The sequence below is a fragment of the Acinonyx jubatus genome, chromosome D3 (assembly GCF_027475565.1).
Source record: "Acinonyx jubatus isolate Ajub_Pintada_27869175 chromosome D3, VMU_Ajub_asm_v1.0, whole genome shotgun sequence".
Classification (NCBI taxonomy): domain Eukaryota; kingdom Metazoa; phylum Chordata; class Mammalia; order Carnivora; family Felidae; genus Acinonyx; species Acinonyx jubatus.
Genome location: NC_069392.1, coordinates 66,952,095 through 66,973,536, shown reverse-complemented (window position 1 = coordinate 66,973,536; position 21,442 = coordinate 66,952,095). Strand labels below are relative to the sequence as shown.

The window sequence follows — 21,442 nt, the reverse complement described above, 5'->3', positions numbered from 1 at the left end:
TCCCTTGATTTGAGGCATTTCATCATGTGCCTTCTTCCCACTGACGCAGAGGGGAGCCTCCGTCTGCTGCCCGTGTAGTCCCAGCGGGCCGCTGACTGCTCTTTCTGTCTGGTGTTACTGGCGGCTCCCTGGGGCCGCGCTCCGCAGCGGTCAGCTCAGAGGCTGCTGAGGACATGCTCGCCTTCTGGGCTCGGGAAAGGGGCCCCTGGCTCTCGCTCTGCCCCTGGCGCTCCTGTGGACTGGCCCTTGGCTGTCGGTCAGTCGTGTCACCTCTCTGAGCCTTAGCCTTCTCATCTGTAAAATGGGGATCAAAAATACCCACCTACTTTATTGAACCACCTGAAACAGTGTATGGAAGGCCCCGAAGGCCCTGGGAGCTGTGGGGAAGACAGACCGTTAATACTGAGGCATAGCCGCTTCTTCCCTCCCAATCTCTTCTTCTCCTGCCCTTTACCTTGGCGTGTAAAAGGCCCTTCCCAGTCGCGCATGTGGGTGTGTGTGCATACGTTCTAGCTTATTCATCCTAAATGGTCTTCTTCTCCCCCCCCACTCCTACAGACCCCAGTATAAATGTAACCTACCCTCAGGAGGACGCATGGCACGTATCCGCAGAGATGGTGGTGAAATGCAAGACTGAAACATTTATTATTTAGATGATGGGTTTCACAGTTTTCAATAACTTAGAAGCTTCTGGAATCAGGATTAAGTCACGCCAGAAAAATCTGCTCTCCCTTTTTGTTGACTAGTGTTCGGTAAGATGTCCCCACTCTCTCTCCCACCTTCAAACACCTTTCGCTTTGATCTCCGTTTTCTGCTTCTACACGTTTGCATTTTTGTAAACACTTTGGTTTGACGAATATCTCCATTGTTTAATTAAAATGTCATCTCCCCCCACCGATCTGTGCACTTCTGGCCGTCCCTGCACAGTGTCATGTGACTCAGTAATAGTCAGTGACCCATCTCAACAAGCCGTCACCAGGCTTCTGGGCTGGGCTGGCCACCATCTTGACCAGGCCAGGGACACAGGAAGGGGGTGGATGCGCTTGTCGCTGCCCTGAGGAGGTGAAAGGCTGGCAAGTTCTAGCCAGCGAGAACCCCCGAGGGGGATCTGTTACCAGGAGGCAGTGTCCCCAGCGTCTTGCCATCAGAGGGATTGTGCAAAACAAGGGACATATCGTCACAGGAAAATAAATCACTGGGCCCCTTTGAGGAAAGACTGGTTTCACCCACTGGGACTGGACAGCCACTTGCTGCTGACTTTTAGAAGCTTCTGGGCCCAAGCGTCAGTCTTTCTGAAATAAGTCAAATGCTCCAGTGATATTTCTAAGGAAGGAGTGGGTTTGGGGCGTGGGGTGGCCGGACGTGCAGCAGACCAAACCTTTAGTGCAAAAGCTATTTTCTGCAGGACTGGCCTAATCCTATGACTTTGGATAGGCCACGGTTCCCAGCCTGGGGGGGATGGGGGGGCACAAGTGCCCTCCAGCCACATTCTCCGAACCACTCCTTCACAGCCTTCCCCGGGCCCCAGACCGTGCCCCGGCTCTCCAAGATGGCCAAACTGTGGGAAATGTTCTCATTAGCTCGTCGCCTGGGCAGGGGCTCATTGGCGGTCCCGGCCGGCACCAGTGGAGGCCACAGAAGCCTTTGGGAAAGATTTCCTCTGCCGAACACACAGAGAACACAGATTCAGGGCATTTTTGGTTTTTGGTGTTTATTTTTTAAACCCACTTGTAGTTTGGGTTCAGCTGGAAAGCAGGACATACCGAGGGAGGGAAAGTGGTCGCGTGAGCAGGATTCTACTGCAGCTTTGGCGGGAAGCCCCAGGCCCCTGCTCCAGGGAGGTAGGTCCTATTGCCAGGCTCCCAGCTGGCTCAGGCGAGGTGGGCAGCCCTCTACGCCAGTGTCCCGAGCAGAGGAGGGCTGTCTTCTCTCTGATCTGCATCCTTAAAGGCCCAGGCAGAGGTCCCAACAGAGCGCCAGCAGCTGAGGGACAGGACTCCACGGGCAGGCCCTGAGAGCACTGGCCGGGTTCTGATGCCAGATAAGGGACTGGAACGTGGCGTCTGGGGGCGGCCCCGTGGGGCTGCTCCTCATGGCGGCCTGGCTGTCTGGGTCCCCGCCCCTGCAGCTGCCCAGGGCGCGATCAGGGGTACATTTCCCACACCCCTCCCCCCCCCCTCCCCCCGTCCCTCAGAGAAAATAAAATAAAATAAAAATTAGAATAAATACCGACTCGGCCAACATTTACATTTACATGGATGGACAGGGCGATCCCTAAACCTTAAAGGTTTACAGACTGATTAAGGAAGGACGAACAGACGAGACTGGGTGTGGGGTAAGCATTCCCCACGGAGGATGGTGGGGCCCCCACCTTATCCAGGGGAGATTAGGAGCCTTCTTGGGGTTGCGGTCCCAGAGCTGAGGCAAAGCCACAAGGCCGAGGGGAGCAGGGCTGTGGTGAGCAGGCTGGCCGCCCCGGAGGAAAACAATGGCTATCTGGTCTTGACTGGCAGGGGGGACAGACCGAGACAGGATCAACATCAGATGGCCGGACTTCGCCTCTTCGCTGCGCCAAGAAAGCCGCGGGCGAGTAGGGAAAACAACACGAGCCTTAGAAATGCAATATCCAGTTTTGCCTCCCACCAAATACATTCAGAGGTCAACTTGGATATGGCCTTCCTCACTCAGCACAAGGGGGGGGGGTGGGGTCTGGCCTAGGGAGAGGCTAGGGGGTCTGTGGGGAACCCACTTCTGCCCTCAGCTCCTGTCTGAGTAGTCTCCCACGGGAAGCTGCTTCAGAGTCACAGATTTTACGTTTCACTCTTATTTCCTTAAAAAAAAAAGTTTCTTTTTTTTTTAAACGTTTTCCTTCCATGTCTCAAAGAGTAGCAGCAACCTGCATTTAGAAAAACAGCTTAAACTGTTATTTGGATTGGCCAGGAAGCACTTTCAAGCAATGGAGATAAACTAGGCAAACCATACGTCTGGAGCCACCGTGACACGACACGTAATTAAAAATATATTTATATATGTATACATATTTATATCTTACTTCTTCATACTCTGGTCCTAACAGTCAAGGAGGGGTGGCCCTGAGGCAAGACCACCAAGGAGGCCGTTAGGAGGAAGAGGCATTGGGTCCATGGCGCCCGCGATGTCACGGGTCTCAGCTTTCCTGGGAACATCAGTCCCTGCATGCACGGTGTCTGGGGCCCCTTCGTGAAGCTTGCTCTCTGCCCCGTGGAAAGAGCAGGAGACCCCGTTCCCCTGGGCCACTCTCTTCCTCTGGGGCCCTGCTTCATTCTCAGCAGATGCGCTCACAAACACACACGCGCGCGCACACACACACACACACACACACACACTGTGCACTCCGGGGGCGCTAGCCCATTTCAGCCCAGACACAGCTCTCCGAGGCCTTCCAGGGAGCGGCTGTGCGCCCTGCTGGGGCTGCCTGACTCCTCGAGACCACGATTTCCCCGGTGCCCTCTCTGAGCCCCCTAACTTCAGTCTAACTCTTCCCTCAGGGCCTCCCATGGGGCCCCTGGCGTCCGGGGCCCCAGGTTGGGCTGAAGGAGCCCACTGAGAAGGAAAGGCAGCGAGGAGAAGCTTGAAGAGGGGAGGAGGCAAAGGCCAGGGGCAGAGGCAGCACGGGCCTCTTGGAGGCTACTGACCCATTCCAGGTAAACCTGTGCCCCCGACATGTGTCTCCAACACGCTCTTCCTTGGGATTGGCAAAGGCTCCCATCCCGGGGCTGAAGGTCAGGTTGCAGCAGGTGGAGAAAGCCAGGGAGTACTGGGGGACCTGCCTGCTCCTCCAGACTTGGAGTCCACAAAGGGAAACCTCCAGCCCTCACCCCCTGGCCAGCCTGAGCGGACCAGGCAGCCAGGGCCCTCCAGTGACACAGGGAGTGACCAGCCTCAGTAAAGGGAGCTGCTGGGCTCTGAAGTCATTTTATGGGGGTTTATCAAAGTATGGGCTCCAGACCCCAGAGATGGGGCTGTGAGGATGCCGTGACAACCCGGAAGCCAGCCTCCTAGAGCCCGACCCGCATCCTCCTCCAACAGAGAGGGGGCTCTTCCCAGGACCTGGCCCTTTCAAGAACCCCCAGCCCTGTTCCCAGCCTGGAAAGATCTGTCTGGCGGCCTCACCTAGTCACCTGACCGTTACGCTCAAGACTCAATGAACGCACCGTTCCCCACAGCTCAGGGGCTACAGTGCCCAGAGCCCTCCCGGAGCGCAGAGACCTTGGCTGTGGGGAGGCCTGGGCTGCTGGGTCCTGCCTGTGATGAGGCCGGGGCAGCAGCACAGCCCATTTAGCCAGACACCGAGTCCTGGGGTGCCAGGCAGTCCCCAACGGCCACATGCCCCCCCACTAAGCTTGGGACGAGACCCGTGTGTGGCGCGGGCAACATCACCTAGCATTTGGGCTTTAATTTGCCAGCCTCCTTCGGTGCCCCATTCACCACCAGGCCCCCGGGCCAGGATACACACTCCCGGGGGCCTGCGACAGTATCGGCCCATTGACACAGCACAGCTAGAATGAGAGAACAGAGGTACTGGAAGCCAAGGGCTGAGGACACAGGGTTCCAGCAGGACCCCCGCCGGGGCAGAAGTTTCCAATTACCCTAATTGGCTACTGGCAAGCTGTCTGTGGCTAGAGTCCTTCCAGAGGGAGCCGGGTTTGATCTTCCACTAATCAGGGGGTCCTCGTGGCGCTGACTGTGTGATCACATCTCGGGCTCTTTTCATTGAGAGAGGAGACTTCAAAGCAGCTGACTTTTGAAAATAAAACAATAAAACACAAGAGTACAAGTAGAATCGCCAACTCCAGCTCCCCTCCCTGCTCCCCGCCCCCTGGGCCCCCCCCCTGAGGCTTGGGGGCCAAAAGGAGGACCTGGAAGTGGGGAGGGGGCAGCGTGAAGGTTAGGGGAGAAGCCTCCGTCCCCCAGCCCCCCCAGCCCGACCGTGGCGGACAAAGGCCGTCAATTACGGGCGGCTGGTGGGGACCCTGCCCGCCTTTGTCCTCCCGGACATCTGCTCTCTGTCGCCTGCTTGGCAGCAGTTGGCGACTGCGGCTGACAGCAGGAACAATGCAAGCCCGTCTCCGACCCACTTTTTCAGCCTTCTGAGGTCCTTTCTGACCCAAGCGGTACCCCGGCGTGCGGAGCTGCCAGGGCCTCAGCGGAGTCACAGAGATGAAACCCCTCGCACAAAGCCCTGCGGGGGACGCGTTTGATGGGAGGGGGCGGGGAGGAGCGGGCGTGGGGAGGGGCGATCGGGGCCACCATGAGAAAGAAACATGCTTCCCTTATTGGTGTGAACTGCCACATGCTTGGGGCTGGGGGGGCTCAGATGAGGGGCACTCCTTCCCGGTCTGGCTCCAGACTGGCCGCCGGCTCTGCCTGCTTTCCTCCCCATTTCTTTCTCCCGCCTGGGCCACCCCTGTCCTCCCGCCTGTCCATCTGGCCCTGTGTACCAGGGCCCCAGCTGCCCGCGGGCCGCCCGCCAGGCCCCCTGGCTGTCAGGCTGTCAGTTTCTGGATGGTTCTGTTGTAGTACTGCGTGATGGGGGGCGTCAGAGGGTTCCAGCTGTTGGCATGGAGCTCGATGACCTCCAGAAGCAGCGACCGGGTCAGCATGGACTCTGAGGGGCACAGCATCTTGTCGCGGGCGCTGGCCAGGAGCTCGGTCATCATCTCGGGCAGCTGCTCCTCCAGCAGCCGGCCTGTGCTCTGCAGCTGCGGGCAGAGAAGTGGGGGGTTAGGACCGGGCTTGGGCTCCGGAATGGCAAGCTGACCCACCTGGGTTAGAAGGGCTGGGGGCAGGGACAGGAAATCACTGGACTATCCCTCTGGAAGGTGCGGGCCCAGGCATCTGTGCCACAGGGAGAACAGGGAGGCGGGAGGGCAGGAATAGTCAACTGTGAGAGCCCACATTTAATGACCAATCTGCCGCAAGAAGAAAAGGGGTTAGGTTATTGCCTGCTGCCCGGGGCTAAAAAGAGCTCTCACCAGGACCATGCCTCTTCTGTCTTTCACCCAAGAGCTTTCCCTCCTACGGGAAGTCTTCCCCGACTACTGCCCACACCCTCAATGGTTGACCTGCTCCCTTCAAAGGTGATCAGGCTGCAGCGTGTTAATTTTCACTTGCTACGATGTCTCTCTAGAAACGAGAGACCTGCGTGTCTCTGCACAGAACCTGAGGGCAGGGATGAGGCCTCCTGTTCCTCTCCTTCCTTCTCTCCTGCCCCCAATCCCACCTCCCCTCCCCAGCACTGACCTCTGGACACCCTTGTGACATGAAGTGTAGGAGGGAAACATGAACTGTGGCAGGAGGCCAGCCAGAGGGCCTGCCCCTGACGATGTTGAAAAGCCCCCACAGGGAAGGAGGAGTCCCAATCTTCTGCATCAGTGCAGCCCCGGCCGTCCCCCAGTCCCATGTAAGGTACCCATTTGGAGCTCCACAAATGGACAGTGACCATCATGTAGACCTCAGGCCGTTGTCCAGAGTCGCAGCACTTCTGGCCTCTGAGATCCTTGGGATGCGAGTAGCCTTGGAGGCTGGACAGAAGCCACCTGAGACGCATGCTCACGCAGCCCTGACGTGCCCTGGGGGCTCACGCTGGACGTGCCTGTCCTCACTGTACTCCATTCTAAATGGCTGGGCTGACTTCCCAGGGCAACGTTTGCCCCCGAGGGAGATCCCAGAGGAAGAGTTTCAACGAGTAGTGGCCACATTTTGGGCACAGGAGTGGCACCTCCTAAGGGGGTATTTTGAAGAAGGTGGCTGCCAACATGGGGGGGGGGCGGTTTCAAACCTCAGGCGCCTTCCGCAAACCCCATACCACCAAAGTCAAGGGAGATACTTGGGGGCGGGGGGGGGGGTCACATCACTTGGAATTTCTTAAGTCATTTGTGGGGCGTGCCTGGGCAAGAAGAAGGTGGTCTTGGGCACAGAAGCACAGTGGACAAGGCCAGCACGTGGTCCTTCTCTCTAGAGAAGCAGCCACCTCTCTCTCCAGCTAGTGGTGGGTCGGTCACTCTGTCCACATTTACTCTGGTTGGGGGTTGACAATTCTGGATGCAGGAGTTCACGTCAACTCAGGAAGCCATTCCCCACCAGCCCTGTCTCCACACCTTCGCCGGGGACTTGTGCGTGTGTCCAGTGATCCTCACACAGCCACAACTGGCAGGTGTGAGGGGCACACCAGGTCTGAGGTCGGAGATGCTTACCTCCATCGAGCAGCACAGGACGGCGTCTTCCTTCACATCCTGAGATTGCAAGAGCTGTAGAAGAGAGAGGCAGAGAACGCTACTCAGGGTGTGGCGGGGAAGAGAGCCCACGAAGGTCAGAGGGCAGCAGGGACACGGCGATTTCTCTGGCAGGATTTGAACGGTTGGAGGACCACTGTGGGCATAGAGCCTGGGCGCCCAGGCCAGGTCAGAAGGTTGCGATTAGAGACCATGGCTTGGTAGCAAACACTCTGGGGTCATCAGCTGTAACACCTGGTCAGAGAAAAGCCTCAGAGAAATGCAATGAGGGTAAAGACTTCCTGATGGGCGAGGGAGGCTCGGCCATGGTCTCAGGCACTCCTGGGCCCCGGCTAGAGGAAAGCTTCCAGAAATCAAAGTGCTCTTCTGCAAAACCACAGCAGTGTTGACTTACCCAGAGGTTGGAATTGCTTCCTGACCAAGGCCATGACCAGGCTGCTCAGTGCTGGGACTGGCCACGCCCTTGTCCAGGCTTCCCTTGGCCTCATCTTATTCTCTCTCTCTCTCTCTCTCAACTGAGATAGAATTCACATAACATCACGGGGCGCCTGGGTGGCTTCTGACTTTGGCTCGGGGCTTGATCTCACGGTCCATGGGTTCGAGCCCCATGTCGGGCTCTGTGCTGACAGCTCAGAGCCTGGAGCCTGCTTCGGATTCTGGGTCACCCTCTCTCTCTGCCCCTCCCCCACTTACTCTCAACCCCATCGACCACTTCTTCCTCCGTCCCCTTCCTCCTTGGTACATCTCCACCACCATCCCTGCCACATTGATCACCGCATCCGTGGGATGACCCTGCATTTAGATGATCTGCCACGGATGACTTTTCCCTCTGCTGGAACTCTCCATACTCACCCACTCTGCAAGGCCCACAGCACTTCCCAGCTTTCCTTGGAGACTCCTGGATCACCCCCAGCCCATGGTACCCCCCCCCCCCCTGCTTCTCACTGACTTCTCACCTGATGTCCCCAACCACTTGGCATTTCACACAAGTGAAGCCTGGGAGAGTGCTGTGCTCATCTTGGCCACCTTTAACACCTAGCCTAGATCCTGGCAACCGTTGAAGATTTGCTAAATGTTGGTTGATATGATTCATGCATTGTTTTTTGTTTTGAGTTTATTTATTTATTTTGAGAGAGTACACGGGAGGCGCAGAGAGAGAGGGAGAGAGGGAATCCCAAGCAAGCTCCGCACCATCAGTGCAGAGCCCAAGGTGGGGCTTGAACTTATGAACCGTGAGATCATGACCTGAGCCGACATCAGCAGCCAGACTGAGCCACCCAGACACCCCTGGTTTTTGTTTTAAAGGAAAGGTGGAGGGTGGGGAGGGCACCAGAGGAAGGCATTTTTAGGATGAGTATCTTCGTCCCCTGAACCAGAACTGGAGTCAAAGTCCTTGATGCGGGTGTGATGAGTTCAAGCACAGGTGAAGCCACAGGGGGACTATTCCTGTCGCTAGCTTGAAATCCAAACTCGACACATCCTCCTTGTCCCTCCCCTTCTCCTGTCATGTCCATCCACCCAGCCCAGGGGTCCCTCTTAGCAAGAGCCACAAGCATTCGCCTCAAGAGGGCTGAAGATTCAGGGCAAGCCTTGCCACGTGCCCAATGAGCGTGCAGGGCATCGAGGCCACAGCAGGCCTGGGCCAGAGACACCAGGCCTCCTTCCCCTTTGTATCTGTCAGAACTGGGCTTGCTGGCCGACACACCGGAATCGTTTTAGGATGAATGGACAGAGAGGTAGTCTTCGACCTGCTCGAATGAAAAGCAGGCGGAGAGCAAGGGACAGTCCAGGGGAGGAAATGGTGCAGGTGGCACAGAGGGACAGGCGTTGAGGCCGCTGGTGAACCTGTTCTACTCTAGCCACGGCTCTGACTCCAGACCTTCGTGCTCCCGTCACCCAGATTCTCGGCCACCACGGACTTGCGGACCTCACTCTCCCCCCTTGTTCAGGACTCTGCCCCAGTGTCACCTCTCCAGCCTGTGTGAAGCCGGCCGGCCCCGCTCACCTCCTGGCTTACTTCTCGCTGCCGCATAGCTCACCCGGGACAAGTTGATACTTGTTCGTCTCCCCGCTAGAAGGCAAGCCCCACCAGGGCGGGGCCTCTGATTGGTCCCCGCAGCCGCACAGCGCCTAGCACACAGGCTGCGACAGCCCGAGGGCGGGCGGGCAAGGGCGGATGCGGCGAGGCCCCTCCCCCGAAGGTCACCCGGGTGCACACACTCGGAGAGACGAGAGTGATGGGCACGTGGGTACCCCGCCCCGCCCCTCTCGCCGGAAGGGACGCGACACAAAATTATAACCGATGTGGAAACGGAGGCTGGCGCAGGTCTCTAGACGGCAATTTGGTGATCGCTGTCAGAATAAATGGACCCGGACGCACGCACCGCGACAGGGATACGCGGCTTTTGCTTCGCTATCACTACAGTAAAACTACCGTGCACCCACAGGGGGACGGGTTAAATAATTACAATACACAGGCACAGTGGGACAGTCTGAAGCACACAGCTGTCCCTCCCCTTCTTAAGCCAGTGTCTGCTTCTGGAGTTTTCTTGCCTCCCGGAGCTGCAGAGCCCCAAGGGGGAGGCAGGGGAGCCTTCCGCCAAGCCGGTGCCCGGTGGACCTTTGTGGGGGGCACACAGGGAAGGGCCTCCCTCAGTTACAGGACCCAGGAGGCTAGAGTGAAGACCAGGAAACAGGTTCTGGAAAAAGCCGGTGGAAGTGATTCACCTTGTAGCAGGTGTACATAAGGCATGTGGTCCACACCCAACCCAGCTGCTCTGGAGGGGCGGGGGGGAGGAGGGGGGGGGGTGTGGATGTTGGTTCGAGGCCCGGGAGGGTCCTGTGGCTGTCTGGAATGGGATCAGCATGGGGATGTGGGCCTAGCCCCACTTATCTGCAGGGGACATAGGGACTCATATATATCAGGAGAGCTCTGTAAGGTTTGCTGGGGTTTCCTTCTGAAGGTACTTTGTTCCCTCACAGGTTTTCTGTAGCGCTTATTGGGAAACGATCCTTCAAACAAACATTGTTGCTAGAAATCACAAGAAAGGTGGGGGGCAATCTGGTGAGAAGGGAACTCTTTGAGATGGAGTGCGTGCTGGCAGCTGGGTGGGGAAAGTGGGGGAGGGGGGCAGAACTAGCAGCTCGTGGGAAGAACAAGGTATGCTCCGGAAGCGTCCAGAACGCGGGGTGACGCACAGTAGGCGCTCAGTAGTGCTTGTTGTGTGTGTCACGTTGAAATGACCCTGGGAGCATGTTCTGTCCTGAGATTAGCCTCTTAGGGGTTCTAGGGACAAGTGAGGTACCTTTTTAAAAAAATTTTTAAAAAATGTGTATTTAGTTTTGAGAGAGAGAAAGAGAGAGAGAGCGAGAGCAGGGGAGGGGCAGAGAGAGAGGGAGACACAGAATCCGAAGCAGGTTCCAGGCTCTGAGCTGTCAGCACAGAGCCCGATGCGGTCTTGAACTCATGAACCTCAAGATCATGACCTGAGCCGAAGTCGGACGCTTAACGGACTGAGCCACCCAGGCGCCCCAGGATGAGTAAGGTAACTTGATGGGAAGTACTAGTAAGCGTAAGGGCTGACAAGTACTAGATGTTCTGAAATGTGATTGATTGTCCCTCCGTGTGGCTGTCTGAACGGCTGACAGAACCGCGTGGAAAGTTCTGGCCTGCCCTCTGCTCCCAGATGACAGTTGAGAACTCCAAAGCGGGGTCTGTGTCTTTCTTTCCTGCATCTTTGTGACTGGACTACTCCCTTCCAATCCCTCCTCCCCTCTTCGTGCCCAGACTACCCCCCACACCCTCCCCCTGCCTGGCTGTGTCCCTGGTGGCCTTGGCTCCTGGCTAGCCGGGCAGGGAACAGACTTAGGGAACGGGGGCGGGTAGCGGGGGACTCTGGAGGGTGAGGGTAGCCCCCCTGGGCCCTCAGGCAGAGCTACAGGCGGGTTCTCAACCCCAGAGCCTCTCCTTCAACCTTATCTTCCACTTGCTTGTTTGGGAAAGTCTGTGCGAAGCCAACAATCACATCGTGTGATAGGCCCTCTTGCAAGCGGCTTGCTGGGTTTGCTCAGGGAAGTGGGGGAGGACCGGGGTTGGTCATCACACTTTTCCTTCACAGTTGCAGTGTGCAAGGGTACGAAGGGAATCTGCAGGGAGGCTGCAGACCGCTTCCCATTCTCCCTGCAAATGCTGTTCTGGCCTCTCATTACCAGCTTTTGAGAGCAGGGTCTCAGAACCCTAGTGCGGAAGGGGCTTTGGACAGCGTCCCTCCCAACCTCCCCAGAAGTCACACTCCGCTGCTCTGTGCGGTATGACAAGAGGCTGGCCTCCTCAACCAGGAGCCCTTGACACAAGTCCACAGGGGCTCCCCGCCGGGACCCCTTTCACTGTCCCTCTTAGAGGCTCTCATGCCTCTGGGTGATCTGTGGTTCCCCAAGAATCTGTCCCTACCTGTCGTTTGCAGGCAGCGGTCCAGGTACAGGATCTTTCCACTCTTTTCTATCTTGGCCAAACTTACCTGTTCTGTGTTCCATGTCTTCAGGACTCTGCTTTTTCCCCAGTGACAGCTAGTGTTTGGATAAACAAATCTGCTGGAGTGTTGAGGAGGTCAATGAGCGCTCTTGTTTACGTATGCTCTATCTGGCACCTTCTGGAGACAATGCTTTTTTTTTTTTTTAAGTCCCAGAGGAGTCTCAAGAAGTGTGGCCATCCGAACAGGTACCTGTCCACCCATGTTCACAACAGGCGAGAGGCAGAAGCAACTTGGGGGTCCGTGGAGGGATGGATGGATGAACTACTGCGGTCCATCCGTATGCAATGGAATGTTCTTCAGCCTTAACATGGAAGGAAATGCTGACCCGCGCTGCAACGTGGATGAACCTCGAGGACACTACGCCGAGCGGAAAAGAACAGTCACAAAAGGACAAATCCTGTCTGATTCCACTTCTCGAGTCAGAAGAGTCAAATTCGTAGAGACAGAAAGTAGAACGGCAGGGTCGGGGCGGGCACGAGCGGGGACTGGGGAGCCGGTGTTTCGTGGGGACGGCGTTGCAGGTCGGGAAGGAAGACAAAACGTTCTAGAGATGGATGGTGGCGATGTTGCACAACAGTGTGAAGGTGCCTAACGCCGCTTAGTTGTACGCTTGAAGACGGCCAGAGTGATCGATGTTGTGTTATGCAAACTTTATCACAATAACAAAATGGTTAAAATAAGTAGGGGCAGGGGTGGGCACTCTTTGGGTGGGCAGGCCATTCTCAGCCCAGGCAGGACTCTCCGGGAGAAAAGCTGCACCGATGGAGGAGGCAAGGCTTGCCCCACGGGGGTGGGGAGTGGGGGTGGGCGGGTGGAAGGCCCTGGAGTGGGTGGGGAGGGGCAGCGCTCTCATCAAAGTCTCTGGCGTAGAAAGGGGTGTGGGCGGGCTGGGGCAGGCAAGCCACCCGCGCCCTCGAACAGCGAAATGTGTTTCTTGGATGAGAATCCAAGGCAATTGTGCGAGCCCACACAGTGTTTGTTCGGAAGCTAATGCATTCCTGTCCTATTGTCTCCGCCGGAGACTTGTAGGCACACCCATCATATCCTCCCTGGTGGGGGGGAGAGGCCAAGGTGCTTGCAGTCAGCCTGTGGGAGGCCCGAGAGCAACCAGGGAGAAAGACACCCTGGTGGGAGCATCCTGGAGTCCCCTGGGGAAGGTCCACAGGGCGTGCAGGGATGTAACCCCGGTTGCTTGGGATGCCACGCTGTGGGGAGAGAAACCGTGCTGATGGGAGGGGCTGTAGGGCTGCCCTCCTTGGCGGGAGGGAAGCGAGTGCTGTAGATGGTGAATTCTTGCCTTTCCACGGAGGAATGAGTGCCAACTTGAGGCAGGCTGGCCAGCCCGCCCTGACCACCCCAGCTCACCAACAGCCCAGGGTTTCAACCTTGTAGAACAAACCCACGAGTCTGGTGCAGCCGTAGCAAAAGCACAGCTCAGACCCTGCCGGCAGGGACCTCTCTCCCTCGGGGGTCCGGGGTCGCGGAGGGCGTGGGGGGAGTGGGCACCACAGAGCACAACCACGGTTTCAGAGAGCAGGTGACTGGCTGGTTTTCTGGAGAACACATTCATCGAGCCCGGATGGGCTGGCTGGGTCTACAGAAGGGCTAGGGATGTGGTGGGATAGGCTGCAAGTGTGGAAGACGTGGCAGGAAGGCGAGAGAGAAGAAAGAGCCAAGAGTGGCAGGGAGAGGTCCGCGGTGGCCATGGAAGCCACGTGCCAGGCACAAACACTGACGGTGGAGAGAGGGGGGAGGCAGGAGAGTGAGACGGAGCCAGAGGAGATGGCCGGGACACGTGGTGACCAGGCTGGGGAGCTGCACGTGGCCACCTGCCCCTAGGAGCACCCTAGGGTAGAGCCCCTCTATCCCGCGTCTCTGCACCTGTACCTACGGCCAGGTCTAGAGGACAGCACGGGGGCTGATGGTCATGATAATGACCCTGAGTCATCACAGAGATGGTCTATGATGTCTGGGTCTCCTCAGGGAGGCAGGAAAGGAGATAATCTATCCGAAAAAGGCTGTCATCAAAATTGTACAGCAGCCTCCGAGTCAGAAGACCTGCCCCTCGCTAAGAGTAACCCCGGGCATGTCACTTTATCGCCCTGCACCTCAGTTTCCTCACCTGAGAAGAGGGATAATACCTGCCTCGAATTGTTTTGAGAGTCAAGTGAGATAACAATGTCTGTGAAAGAGCTTTGAAAAGTGCAAAGCTTGATCCAAATGCAAGGTGTGATTATTGTTATTAAATCTGTTTCCCTGTCAACACGGATCTTCCCCGAAGCTCTTGGCGCACTCTGTGTACTGTCCCATTTACCCTTGTGACACTCTTGTGGAGACAGGGAAAGGCCATGGCATTATGATCTCTACCTAATAGACAAACTGAGGCATAGTGGGTGAAGTGGCTTGCACAAACTAGAGAGACAGCAAGTCTGAGAACTAGAGGATGCTCGAAAGTCCTGGGTCAGCATCCTCTGTCTTGGAGGATTATTTTAATTCCTCTCACCTTTGCGCATTCTCATTTTGCTGGTTGGAGCTCAGAATTCTTAATTTTATTGTCCGGTGACAATAATCAACCTGGGCCTTCACAAAATTGAATTGGTTTTACATATTCTTTGTTTGCATCGGCCATCACCTACCCACCCATCCACACATCCACTTACTCGGCCACCAATCCATTAGTGCATCTGTCCACCCAAGTATGCAATCCTCCATCCACCAACAATCAATTTATCCATCCATCCTTCTATCTACCCACATATCAGGTATCCAGCCTTCCTTCCTTCCTTCCATCCATCCAACCATCCATCCATCCATCCATCCATCCATTCTTTCATCCATCTATATACCCACACACCTACTTACCCTTCCTTCCTCACCTACTTATCCATCACCCATCCATCCTCCCTCCCTCCCTCCCTCCCTTCCTCCCTTCCTTCCATCCTTCTATCCATCTAGTCATCTTTTCAACAACATGCATGGAACACCTACCTTGTCTAAACATCGTGTAACTACAGGGGCAACAAGAAGAATAAGACTGGGAGCTCATAGTCTAGTAGGGGGAAATTGAGAGACTGTAGGTATGTGGGATTGAAGCACGGGATGGAGTGGTGGTGATGGAGAACATGCATGTGGTGTAAGAAGCAGCATATGGCAGATGCACAAAAGCAAAAAACCAAACAAACAAAAAACAAAAAAACAACAACCCAAAAAACAACAAACACCCATGAACTAGCAGAGTGCACTGGTGAATAACAAGTATCTCAAGATGCTAAAATATATAGTGTTGGCGGAGAGAGAGAACCTGATGACAAAAGAGGCAAGGGCCACATCCTATAGGGCTCTAGATGCCATGCTACTGCATTTGGGTCTTATCCTAAGGGACTGGAGAGCCACTGAGAGATTTTAAACTAGAGAGTACATTTTGGAAGGATCCTTTCTTGCACAGCGTGGCGAACAGACCAGAGCTGGCAGAGTGGTGGGGTACGGCAGGCAAGGGGACAGTAAGGAGGCTGCTGTGAGAAAATACGGTGCCTTGAATTGAGGCGGGAAAAAATGGGAGGACGCGTGTTTAGGAGGCAGAAGTGAGGGTGAGGAAAAGGACGATATAGAAGATGGATCGTCCCCAGGTTTGGGGCTTGGCCAACTGGATAAATGCGGGTGTCACCAATGATCGTAGGAAGGCATGACGAGTTGGTTTGGGGGGATATGAAGGAGTTCGGCGTTAGAAATATTGAGTCCATGGTCCTTGGGGCTGATCAGGGAAGATAACTCATGGGAGGCTGGCTATCTGAGATCATCGGGGCCAGGTCAAGGCCGCAGGTGCTTGTGAGAAGAGAAGGTCCAGGTGAGAAGAGAAGAGGGTAAGGGCTCCAAACCTGGAGAGAGAGCCACATCTAAAGAGTGGTGGAGGAAGAGGAAGCCCTGAAGGAGCACGAGGACAGTCAGAGAGCCAAGAGGAATAGAAGAAGGTGATGCCACGGAAGCCAGGAGAATTCTAAGAAGTACAAGGTCAGCCATGTCAAATGCTCACGGGTGACCTTTGCCATGATGACTTCAGAAAAGGGGTAGGGACAGGTGGAGGCCCGGGTCACATGGGGCTGAAGAGGAGAGGGAGGTCGGGAGGTGGAAGATAGCGAGGGGACGCATTTTTTTCTTTTCCTTTGTGGGTTTCTGCTTTTCTCTGTCTCTCTTTTTCTCCTCTTCCTTCCTCCCTCCCTCCCTCCTCCCCCTCTCTCTTTTCTTTCTTTTTGAACTTGCCTACGGAAGAGAAAAGGGGTAGAACCCCCATGCCAGGGCAGAGGGGGGTGGTTGTTACAGCGGGAGAGGTGGAGGTGAGAGGGTAGAAGGCAGGAAAAAAAGGGAAAATCAGAGGAGAGGAGGACCGTGTGCAGAGATGAGCCTTAAAGGAGCAAAGTGGTACCGTTGCATATCCGCTGACGTGGAAGGCAGGGGTGAGGGTGGCTGCAGACACAGGTACACGGATGTGTAAGGGCTCACACTGCCCAGCCTGTCGGGGTGGCTACGAAATCAGTGTTGTTCCATGTTCCTCACTTACTATCAGCGCTCTGTGCCGGCCTGCATTTCAGCCATCCCCAGGAGAGGGGGATTTGCCCCAAATATCACCCTTCCACTTGCCTAATAAGGAGCCCTGTATGGCGGCTATGGTCAGATGTCAAGGAAATTCATGGTTCTGTCCTGGACTTCAGTCCAAGCTTATGCCCTGTGGTCTGGCTGTCGGCCCTCCTAGCTGAGGCGGGCAGGCGGGCAGGCACCCTAACTGCGGACCAGGCGCCCTGGAGGGAATAATTAGCCTCCTTCCTGCAGAGTTTGCAAACCGCCTTGTACAAAGTGGCCACAGTAAATGTCACATATGTCACGTGGGGGAATGCTTCATCCCACGGCTGGCCCCAGGGGGCCGGAAATGTAATCTGGGGCTCAGAGCAGACACTGAATCCTTCAGACACCGGAGCCAGAGGATGGGGCCACGGCTCCAGTGGGTCCTCCTGGGAGCCAAGCCCTGGCCAGTGGCCTGCACAGGAGGGGAGTTCTGCTCACAGCGTCCCTGCAGCCATAAGTTCCCAGGACCCTAGGTCAGGGTTGGAAACCACAGGGATGTTGGCCATGACTGCTGTCAACACCTCCCAGCTTCTTCTTCAGTGCCCTTCCTTTCCCTTCTATAAGCCTTGCCTGTCCCCTCTGTGGCTCATTTTGCGTTCACTTCCCGGGCATCGTGGATCTCTCCTAAAGGATGAATGGAGAATGCCCAAGGAAGCTCTGAGGTTCTACCTTTCCAGAAGGTGTCTCCTGAGGACTGACCAATACCTTCTGGGTCCTCGATCATCCCCCGGCTTATGTTTTTTGAATGCTTGCTCTACACGGGAAGCTCTGCACCGTGTGTATGTTTCAAGACCCACTTTATCCTTTCTCCAGTTTATCTGCGTTAGACACCCACAGTAGTATCTTCATTTATAGCTGCAGAAACTGAGGCATGTAGAGTGGGGTGACTTCCCGCCAGTAATGGAAAACCAGGGTTTGACCCCAGGTCTCATCTGCCCCCGTAGCCAAATGATATAACCATTGCTCCGCCAGCAAGTCCCACATAAACAAGGCTGGTGGTGGGGGGGGGAGGGTGGTCAGTGAAAAGTGGAGGGACCATGCACCGCCCTCTTCCTGGGATGGTTCTGGTTTTGACTTGCCATCCCGAAGTAATTAGTAATAGTGTCCTCTTTGCTCACTAAAGGCCCCTGACTTGCGTGGTACCTTATACAGTCACCTAGACAAGGGAAAGGGTATTGAGGGGTTGGGGGGCCCCCCAGATTATCAGCTGATCTCTAGCCTATTCCATTTCCCTTCCTTGTGCTCAGCGCCCCTCTTTATAAAGTGAGTGCATGAGTGCTCCTGCCCATCTGAGGGGTTCTGCTGGCGGGTGGGGAGAGGGGCTCTGAAGGTGACAAAGCGTCCTACTCCTAGTGACGTGGTTGTCATTGCAGGGGATCATGACTCCTCCTGCAGGGCCTCACCTGAACCTGCCAGCATTAACCCTCCCCAAGGACGCAGACGGGAACAAGATGCAATGATGATAATGGACGCCCTGTCCATCGCTCTCTGCTGGAGCGTCGGGGCCTTGGGGAGGGCAGTTGGAGGACAGGCAGATGGAAAAGCAGTTATTCTGCAAGCTTCCCCAGGGGAACTTGGCCAAGAATGCCTGGCCTGGAGGCACTGGGTGTTGGGTGGCACCTGGGACCTTCACCCCTTCATGGTACGCTACAGACACCCCTCTGAAGGAAAGACTGCATTTTGTGTCTGACTCAGCACGAAACGGTTCCCTGAGACAGGAGGAGGGGTTTGGGCTGGCTGGGGGCCAGGCCTGGGGCTCTGGGCGGTGGGCAGATGCCCCTCATGGGCTGGTCTCTGCACCCATAGATTACTCTCCTGGTGCCCGCCGGGCTGGGACCCCCGGCAGGCACAAGGAGAAGTCAGGGCACAATGCCATCTGCTCTTAGCTGGGCCTCTCCCAGCCCCTGGTCCCTGGCCCCGCCCCCCCGCCCAACCTCCACCCACCTGAGGCCTGGACTTGACCTTGCTGGCTTCGTGGGGGGAGGGTGTGATAAGCGTCTTGGTGGAGGGAACTAGCTGCCTGCAAAGGCATTTTCCGCTCTCTAAAGTAAACAATCAAACAGGAAATTAATCGAGAAACCCACATCAACGGAAGGTTCAGGTTGTGATTTTCACAGCCCCAGAGCCAGGAAATTCAAAGTTATAGTTCCCATAGCAACTGGCCTGTAGACTCTGCCACTAGCGCTGGGCTGGAACGAGACCCCAGGGGTCAACGAGGCCAGCCCCCTGCCTCTAGGAAGCACCGCCCAGCGTCAAGTCTGAATGTGGACTGCTCTTCGGAGGTGGGCCATGAAGCCTGGGAAGGAGTTCAGAGTTGCAAGGCCATGGTTCCACTTGAGCTCTCACAGCAACAGGCCTTGTAAACTGTGCAATGAGCTGACATCTCAAGGCTTCGTTTTTCTATATTCCCATATTCCAACGATTATTCCCATAATCTCGGAAGTGAGAGGAATACTCAGGCCTGTAAGACACTCAAGGGAGTACCATGTGTGCTTGTTCTCTCATTCCTTGTTCTCTTCTGCCCCATAACGGCCCTCCACCTTCAACCCAATCACCCCTGAACCTTGTGGTTGCCCTTTGCACCGCCCCCCCCACCCCCCCCCCCCCCCCCCCACCGCCAGCCCATCACTGTTTTCCCTGCAAGTAGCATCTCAATCAATTGCCAGTTCCAAGAACTTTCAGAGCAGACACCAAGGTGGCTCCATTTAGTGGGTGCTGTTGTCCTCAACCTGCCCCCCTCCCTTTCTGGACCAAATATATAATATTCTAATATTAGGGCAATGCATACCTACGGCTTCCCTGACTGATAGCCAGGTGGATTACATGGAACCAGAGGCAAGCCCTCCCCCTTCAAGTATGTGGGGGCCAAGGAGCGGGATTGTGTATCTTGGGTGGGGTTTTCTTTTGTGTGTGACTAGTGAGGAGTCCCCGCCTGGCAGGAAAGGAGATAAGGGCGTTGGAGCTCAACGGAGAAGGAAACAGTCTGGAATCCTTCCCCAAGAGTCGCCCTGCCTTCCCACCCGAGATGACCACCAGTGGCCGGCTGGTCTTATCCGTGTGGTTCTGCAGCCCAGTCCCGGGGACCCTTGTGACCACATTAGCTGAGGCAGGAGCGGGTGCTCCCTGGGCACCAGGCCTGCGGCAGAGGGTGCCTGGCCCGCCTGCCCGCCCGCCAGCCTGGCCCTGGAGCCAGCGCTGTGAACTGAGCAAAGCAGTGGAAAGACAGAAGTGGCGTCTGCTGGAAAGCAGACAGAGAGCCTCCTTGATTTCCTAACAGGCCTAGCCGCATGCCAGGGGCTGATGGGCCAGCCCAGAGTGCCCAGCCTCGCTTGCGAAACAGTCCTTTCCTCCTTCCCGGTGGCCGAGCCACTGTCCAGCCACTCGAGTCCCTGAGGCAAGGCCTCTCCTCATCCCTACCGCCTTCCTGCCTTCCCCCGTGTTTCAACACAGAATACGGTGGGCAGATCGGGGAAGACAGGACTCCTCCTGGGGGTGCAAGATCTCTCCTTTCCTAGATCAAGACATTTTATCAGGAAGAAGGGTGGTGGGGAGGTGACTGGTTTCTCTGCTGGTTTCTGCAGTCCCAGAGGGAAACTTGCGGAGGGCTCTGTCACAGACGGTGACGCTCCAGCTTCAGCGGAAAGGGGTCCCCACTGCAAAGCCCAGCAGCTGCTGTAGCTCTGCCCGCCCCCACCAACTGTTTGGGCACACAGTTCTCTGAAGGGCCTCACCAGCCCACCTTCCCACAAGCCTGGGAAGGAGCTGCTTACAAGGTTCTCCACGGTGTGGCAGGTCAACCAGGCGTCCCTCCCGCCAATGTCAGACTTTACAGGGTATGTGAGTGGGGGAGGGCACGGGTAACCAGCCAGGGGGCCTCGAGGACCTGGAGAAAGGGCACACCAGCCCCTTACTCTGCTGCGGAGCATGGGATTCTGAAGAAACCCTCGCTCAACACACGTCTTCTCCAGCGTGATCATCTTGGCAGGCTGTATTTAAGAATATGTGCCTGCTGGAGGCCGGTTCCCAGACAGAGGGTGCCAGTCTTCCCGGGTGGGGGCGGGGGGGAGGAGTCTGAAGCCATAGCCCAGAAGCTGGGCCGGAGGTCCGTCCCTGGGTGAGGAGGCTTAGCTGGTTCCACGGTGGGTTTGGGTGCAAGGCAGTAACCAAGCACCAACTGGGCAGGGACAGCTGGGCCTGGGACAAGCTTAAGCAGAGAATAATAGGCCTGTGCTAAAGGCATAATTAGCATTTGTACTCCGAGTGGCAGCCACCCCACAGAGGGACAGACAGGCCTGGGCTGAGAAAAGGGCCTGGGGCTGCCTGGGGACGGCAGAAAGGATTCACTAAGTACTCTCTGCCAAGTCTAAGGTTGGAGATAAGAGCATTTAATTGGCACCTGGAAGTTTGTTTGGCTTTGGAGCCTTACCCTTAGCAGAATAGAAACTGTCATACTGGGGCAACCCTATTTCTAAACTCTATTTCTAAATCTTTTTGGAGGAGTGCGCCTGCCGGCCAATAGTATTATTATTATTATTTTTAATATGAAATTTATTGTCAAATTGGTTTCCATACAACACCCAGGGCTCCTCCCAACAGGTGCCCTCCTCCATGCCCATCCCCCACCCTCCCACCCCCCCCCATCAACCCTCAGTTTATTCTCAGTTTTGCCAATAGTATTATGCATGCATTCTCACTGGGTCACCCGAGGGGTTTGGGAGGGGATAAAGTGTTTAGCCTGGGGTGGGGGGTGGTGGTGGAGTGGCTCAGGCCCTGGCTGCTGGCCACTTCCACCCCTGGGGCCCTACCGCCTTCTCCTCCCTTTCACAGACCTCCAGACCAGCCAAAGCCATCTGTTCACAGGCTTCTGAACACGTCTTGTCCTTATCTGTGAGGACGACGAGGAGCAAACCCCACCCTGGCTCCATTTACTGTCTCCTGAGACAAGACCTTCCTCCTCCCAGCTTTCCCTGACCTCCTCCCCTAATCTCTATAACCAGAAGCTTCTCGGTTCACAGCCTG

General features: G+C 56.1%; 1 protein-coding gene across 11 annotated transcripts in view; it reads right to left on the bottom strand.

The window, feature by feature from the left end:
• Positions 1-1,694: 1,694 nt before the first annotated feature.
• The window catches only part of CTIF (cap binding complex dependent translation initiation factor), a 292,743-nt gene continuing 272,995 nt past the window's right edge, over positions 1,695-21,442 (bottom strand). For 7 of the 11 annotated variants that reach the window (XM_027068933.2, XM_053205574.1, XM_027068927.2 and 4 more), the window contains 2 exons: positions 7,236-7,289; positions 1,695-5,741 (listed from right to left, as the gene is read on the bottom strand). In XM_027068933.2, the coding sequence (XP_026924734.1) occupies positions 5,526-5,741; positions 7,236-7,289 (270 nt within the window). In that variant the 3' untranslated portion in view covers positions 1,695-5,525. The remainder of the gene's footprint in view (positions 5,742-7,235; positions 7,290-21,442) is intronic. The other 4 variants (XM_027068929.2, XM_027068930.2, XM_027068931.2 and 1 more) reach the window with 1 other exon arrangement.